General features: G+C 43.6%; 1 protein-coding gene across 2 annotated transcripts in view; it reads right to left on the minus strand.

Moving 5' to 3' along the window:
- The window catches only part of dhx38 (DEAH (Asp-Glu-Ala-His) box polypeptide 38), a 29,985-nt gene continuing 22,533 nt past the window's right edge, over positions 1 to 7,452 (minus strand). For both annotated transcript variants that reach the window (XM_047810413.1, XM_047810412.1), the window contains exon 27: positions 1 to 736. In XM_047810413.1, coding sequence (XP_047666369.1) covers positions 655 to 736 — 82 coding nt within the window. In that variant the 3' untranslated portion in view covers positions 1 to 654. The remainder of the gene's footprint in view (positions 737 to 7,452) is intronic.

Genomic DNA, 7,452 nt, shown 5'->3' on the forward strand with positions numbered 1-7,452 from the left:
CCCAATTTATAATACATTTATTACGGATGACGGGACATTATAGATTTTTCAGCAGATCCATTATTGATCGATAACCGATTTAAAAAAAAACAAATATAATAATAATAAAAAAAAAATAATGACATTAAGCAGCCGTAATCACGGTGGAACCTTCCGGAGAGAGAGATTCAGTCTAGCGTGAAGCGGCTGGTGTTTATTTTAACGACACGGACGACTAGTCACTGTATTCTAGCGATGTTCACATCTAACCACGGCACTAAATTTTAACGTCTTCTCCGTACGGCGGTGCGGATGCTGAACGGAGAACATCACGTACTGAATATTCAGTAGTTTGGATTTCTGCCACACTGAACTACAAAAACAAAGTTCACAGTAAAATGTAGCTGAACGTTTTTTTGGATAAACGTAATGAGAGTTTTATCTACGTCTGCGGACGAGCGTGAGAAAAGGACGTTAATACGACGGACCTGAAGACTCGCGCGTGAAGAAATGTGTGTGACATGAAAAGCAGATCTGCAGTGAAACTACGAGCCACGGGTCCTCCATCTCCACCTCCACCGCTCTCTCTTACTCTTCTCTTATGCAAGTGCTCCTACTGCTGGTGCATGCTGGGAAATACACCTGCACCGGCCCTGAAGACGGCAGGACGACGATCTAAAGGCCAAAGCGTGCGGGAGTTCGCTTCGGCGTCATTGGCTCGTCCTCTTTCCGGCCCGGTGTGCAGATCTTTATGGACCTGTTGAGACAAGGAGCAAACCACATCAAACTCCACTCGCTTCACATCGTCACAGCGGACCACACGCTCCTACACGGTCAGTACGAACACGGCAGGATCCCGTCGATACGGATCTTCACCGATTATAAAGATGTCTCAGATTAACACATTAGTTATCATTAATTGTTCACTCCGTCAGACTGAGCGGTCGAGGATCAAGGCCTTTGGACAAGCAGCAGAACGATGCTGGGATATAAACTCATGACCTTCAAGATCAGAAGGCTTTCGTTCAGCTAATGGGATATCGTTCTAATTAAACAAGTGACCGAAGCTAAATGTCTCAGTCTTATTTGTGTTTTATTTTTCTTCCAGACGCCTTCATATGTACTCGGTTTCACCACACTATTAGGTGCAACTACATTAAAACTACCTCCACACTAATTCCCACCTTTCCTGCTCAGAGGAAACTGGTTTATAGTGAAGGTCGTGAACATTCATACTGTAGATGACGTTTATCTAAAATGTGTCAGAGGAATTAGTGCTCCGGAGGATTGTGTGTGGCCATCAGTGTAGCTGTGAGGATCTGATGGCATTCAGAGTCGCTGCCCTTAGAGGTGACATCAGTTTAACAGCTGGGGTGTTTAGTGTATACGCTGTGCCGGGTTTCTGCCCCGCCGCTAAATTCCGATCTCTTATTTAAATCCTGAAGGTGTCCGAGTGTGAGCCGGGGAGCACCGCGGTAATTATCACCGCCTGCAGTCACCAAATCAAAACTCACATCTAGTCCTTTAACGTGGTCGTCGCCGCCGGCAGCCGCTCTGATTTAGAGATAAAATGTTCTGATTAATTAATAACACGTCATCTTAAAAAAACGATGTCTTCCCTTTGTGGCGCGGGCAGACGTGTCCAAATTAATTTCTCAGATTAATCGGAAAATTAAGGCGGGAGCGTCTCTCGTGCCACAGCGTTACTGCTACAGTAATGGGGGTCAGCAGGAGTCAATATTATATCTGTTCCTCTCAGGCAGAGACGAGAGAGAGAGATTAGCTCATCAGAGAGAGAGAGAGAGAGAGAGAGAGAGAGAGAGAGAGAGAGACCAGAGAGACAGAAGACAGAGAGGAGCCAGAGTGATTAAGACAGAGGAGGAGAAGAGAGGAAGAGGTAGTACAGAGAGACAGAGAGGAGAGTAAAACAGAGAGAGAGAGAGCAGAGGAGAGAGACAGACAGAAATGACAGAGAGAGACAGACAGAGAGAGACAGAGAGCGGAGAGAGACAGAGAGAGAGACAGACATAGAGAGAGGAGAAGAGACAGACAGAGACGACGAGAGATGGAGAGAAGCAGATAGAGAGAGAGAGAGAGAGAGAGAGAACAGACAGTAAAGAGAGGAGACAGACAGAAGACAGAGTATGAAAGTAGAGACAGAGACGACCAGAGAGAGAGACAGACAGGAAAGACAGAGAGAGACAGACATAGACGAGCCAGAGAGCTAGAGAGACAGAGAGAGAGACAGACAGAGAGAGAGAGAGAGAGACAGACAGGAAAGACGCAGAGAGAAAGAGAGACAGCGAAAGAGAGACAGAGAGAGACAGAGGATGACAGACAAGAGACAGCAGATGAGAGAGACAGATAGAGAGCAGAGAGACATACAGAGAGACATACAAGAGAGACAGAGAGCATAGAGACCGAGAGAGATATAGACAGAGAGAGAGAGAGAGCGAGACAGACAGAGACAGACAGGAGAGGAGAGATGATTGAGAGAGACAGACAGAGAGAGAGAGAAAGAGGAGAGAGAAGAGAGAACCCTCATACTCCAGTTCCTAAAAGGAACCAGATAAAGTCGATACCGATCAAAGAGAGCAAACAGAGAGACGCACAATGTACAAGACTGTACTATATGAGAGGATGACAGAACAGACATGAGCACTACTCGTTTCCCTAGAGACTTTTATTTCGTAGTAGTCTATTGTCACATTCACTCCAAAGTGTAGAAGACCAAGACCGAGAGGAGCAATAGACAGACAGAGAAGAGAGAGATCTTGAAGTAGCTTACATAGATAGATTGAGAGATAGAGAGAGACGGCAGTCGAGAGGCCAGAGAGAGAGGACATAGATAGACAGAGATAGAGAGTGCGATGCAGAGAGAGTCGTGAGAGAGAGAGAGCCAACCCGTATGAGAGAGAGAGATCAGACCATTAATAAATACAGAGAGTCAGACACGGAGAAGAGAGATGAGACTAGTATGACAGAAGAGAGAGAAGAGTAGAGAGACAGAGAGATACTTATAGGAGAGATTTCATACGATAGCATGATATGAGATAGAGAGGAGAATATCACAATACTGAGAGAGGAGTAGAGATATAGCATAGAGAAGAGATATATTAGAGAGTTAGATAGAGACATAGTAGCGATACTACATACAGATTAAGATTCATTAATTACATGGTCTCCCAACTGACACTTGAGCCCCATTAACTTGTCTTCCCACCAGCCGAATTGGAGCTGAATGTGTGCTTCCTTGAATGATTAGTGTTTTTTTTGAGAGATGAGAGACGAGAGAGAAGATAGGAGTAAAGAGAGATGAGAGATGATGATGCATAGAGACGAGTTTTAATACACAAAGAGCTTGATGAAGACGTGAACGATATGCCGTGACGGACAACTTACCATCTCATGTGGCGAGCCTCGCAGTGGTGTTCCTCTTTCGCGCTGCTCTCCTCTTTCTTTCGCATCACGTAAGTCACGGTCATCTCTTATTGTCGCGTTCTCTTCCACAACGACGGCGTATAACGACTCTGTTCCATCGATCTCCCTGATCTTACCTCCATTCTTCCTTACGTTTTCGATGTTTCCCTGTTCCCCTTCCTCCCTATTTCCTATCACGTCGCTTACGCTGGCTGTGCGCTTACTGCAAGCCAGATGTTCCCGCCACATACTGGTTGGCGAGTCGCGCGATTTTTACGACATACTGGCTTTAGTTTGTAAGCTGCCTCTTTAGGTTGGGTTTTTTCCCCCGATTTTCTTTGTTCACTCTTCACCTTTTTGTTCCCTTAAAGCTCGTACTCTTCATCTCACCGTATGTGCTTGTTCGTTCCACTTCTTCTTCCTTCTTGCTTACTCTCTTTATCGAATCGAAAATTAGACAAGAAAACGTTTACAAAATTAACAACAGAACTTAACGGCTGTGTTTAGAAGTCCATAATGCTGAAAGGAACGTCACCCGCTTCCCAACCCGGGCTTGGATCCGTCCGCACTACGCTTAACTTCCTATTTCACCTTTAAATCCTGTCTAACTTGTCATCTTTAAAGGTATCCTTTGTTGCAACACAAAAAAAAAAAAAACAAAAAACACCAAAAAAACAAAGAAAATGGTAAAAAAAAAAAAAAAATTGTCAGTGGTTTTTATTACTACGTTCCCACACATGGCCATTACTTTGCCTTTAAATTCACCCTCTCTTTAATTTCCTTCCCCCATGACGTTGATTAATCCTTTCTTCTCTTTTCTCTTTCACATCATATCTTTTCTTCACCTTCACTCCCTTCCTTTCTATTTCCTCTTGTCATTAGTTTAGATTTTAAGGTGAGGTTCTACTTTTTTAAAGCCAATGTTGACATCTAAATTCACAAACAAACACGCCACTAACCCAAACGCTCCCACCCTGTTTGATAGCTCCCCCCACAACAAAACATACGTAACCAGTGCAACTATGGCAAAGAAACGTGTCTTTAATCATAGCTGAAGGGAAGAACAATACGATTGGTAATAACAAACAAGCAAAAATGCCACACAAGCATAATGATGTAAAGGACAAAGGCATATATTAGTTCTGTGTAACAAAGCAAAACCAACGTTACTCACCTATCGAGAAGGAAAAAAGCGCCTCGGCGTCTTAAGTAAAGTCGGCCACATATTCACAGGTCGGAGTTTCCCGAGTCGATAACACCAGAGCTAAACGCTGTTACAACACAAAACGCGGTTGTAGCTGCCTCTCTACATTACTACGATATAAATGTGGTTTTTTTTGTGTTGTAACAGCGTTTAGCTCTGGAGTTATTGACTCGGGAAACTCCAACCTGTGAATATGTGGCCAACTTCCTGCTCCTTCAGTTCTCTCCAGCGCTGGAAAGCTGATCCTATATTAACACGTCCTACTTCTTGTCCTTATCGTAAGTCTTTCTTCTCTTTCTTTCTCTTTGTTTTTATATCCTCCATGTCGACGTTACCAACGCTTTCTGCTAATGACCCCCCTGGCCTCCCCTCCCTCCTCTCTCTCCTCCATCCCCCTACCACGCGCCCCCGCCCTTTCTGACTCATTGGGCTACACGTTTGTGTTTTTGATTTTTGCTTAGTTTTCCACCCACTGAATCGTTTCTTCTCAAAAATCCGGAGACCCACCTTTATCACAATGTGGCCAGAATTATTTAGCATGAGCATCACACATTAACATCACTACAGATGATAAAACACTGGCTGGCTGTTGCTTTGACTGAGCCGTATCGGAGACACCCTGGCTGCGTCACTAACACACAAGGACCACAGCAGAGCGCTCTTATGTTTAACGCTCACACGGCAGTCGACCTGGTCGACTCTTTCCTGCGTGTTTGAATGCTGTAGAATCATGGGGCCAGCTCCCCAGCCACTACTCATCCTTCTAACTTCTTGCCACTCTCACGTCTACCTAATACCCCTACGCTCTCATACACCTCCTTCAACCCACTCATTTACTCTCTTCCTTCAAAACACCCCCCCCACCCACACACCCACCTTTTTAGTAACCCTTCTCCTTACTTCTCCTCCCTATTTCTTCTCCTTCCAGACAACTGCAAAACTGCCTCCCTTCTTTTTAAAGAACATTTAGACAAAACCCTGAAAAGAAAACTAAACTTTGACGGCCTACCGAACATATGCATAGTTACCACTAAGCTCCTTCATCTTTCTGCTCTTCTCCCTCACTGTCACCCACCGACACCTGATGACTGTCTATGCATCTTAATATTACCCGCGAGTTTGATGTTTCTCCTTATTGGAATCCTCACTTTTGCTTTATGTTCTGCTACGAACTACGCGTCCCTCTGACCTGTGATTCCGGGCATGTGTTTTCCACAGCAGCATTTTCAGCATTGGACAAACAATTTCCTTCAGGATCAATAAGCGATCGATAAATGTTCTGTCCGTCCGTAAATACGACAAAAGCTAGAATGGTGCATTACAAAGGTGGAAGATTTTATAACTGTCTGTAATATTATAGATTTTAAAAACCTAAATCAGAGTCAGTGAATAGAAACAGTTATAGAGATTGATGGGCGGTCACGTCGTCTCCCGCCGCACACGGAGAATTTACAAAACGCCGAGCCTCAGGGTGGGTTTGGGATAAATGGAAAAGGGTGAAAAAGAGACCAGAGAGAGAGAGAGATAGAGAGAGGGAGAGAGATAGAGAGGAGCGAGAGAAGAGAAGACAGATTAGTTATAGAGATATATATCTATACATAAGATAATACAGAACGAAATAAGACAATCTCTCTATATACCATCTATCCATATCAGACACAGAGAACCAACAGAAGAGAAGCACGAGTTGAGTTATAGAGAGACAAAGACAGATAGAAGACAGACATACAGACACGACCAGACCAAGACAGAGAGAGAGATAGACAGAGAGATACGACAGAGATAGACCGACAGAGATAGAAAGTGAGAGTGTGCGAAGTAAGGAGAGAGAGATAATAAAGAGGAAGCAATGCGTAGTCGTGAGTTATATAGAGATAGAGATATAGAGATAGATAAGATAGAGAGAGAAGCAGAGAACCGAGAGAGAGAGACAGCTAGAAAAAGATACAAGAGAGAGAGAGAGAGACCCAACGGAAGAGATCACTATTATAATATACTACAATACAGTTACATAGAATATCTATAGACAAATATCTACATATAGATCTATCAACCCAATTTATTTATATTACCTATGCGGATAAATATAGATATACAGACAGATATATAAATAATTTCTTGAGTATAGCATAGAGAGAGATAAAGAGATATTGCAGTCTAGTGAGTGAGAGAGTGACAATAGACAGAGACATTCAGAACTTTTTCCCGTTACCTCGTTGTTTTTTCATTACGCATTTCGTGGTATATGAATGTATCAGGGATGTATCCCTCCAAGAGAGAGCTGGTGGGGTGAGGTGACACGGCATAATACCTTGTTTTCGGGGCCACGTTCACAACTACTCCCCTAATGCCCTGCAAACACACAACCACACACACACACACACCCACACCAAACACACATGTACATACACCACTACTCCGTCAACCTCCTAAATAGAATCTTCTGCCTGGCCTCAGTTTATTAACCCACCAACCGCAAAACCCAACGTATGGTTATCCTCACAAAACCCAATAATCCAACATTCTCATATCACCATGTTTCTTTTTTCTTTCTTGCTTTATCTTCTTTTCCTTCCTTCTTGCCATGTCCTGTCAGCTTCTAGAGCTGCTGTTGCTGCTGCCTTGTCCTGTATCTAGCTGGCTGCTTGCCATGTTTGTTCTCACATCACTCTCCAGATAAAATAAAAAAACCACTGTTGTTATTGAGTGATGAAGTGACGGCTCGACACATGACGGACATCCCCAGTCTACACAATCCCAAAAGTTCTGCTGGAGGGTTGCCAATAATTTATGAGACAAAGAATAAAGAACCATTTTCTTGTGTCCAATACAATAACACATTTTTTGGA

Source organism: Tachysurus fulvidraco, chromosome 2 (assembly GCF_022655615.1).
Source record: "Tachysurus fulvidraco isolate hzauxx_2018 chromosome 2, HZAU_PFXX_2.0, whole genome shotgun sequence".
Lineage (NCBI taxonomy): Eukaryota > Metazoa > Chordata > Actinopteri > Siluriformes > Bagridae > Tachysurus > Tachysurus fulvidraco.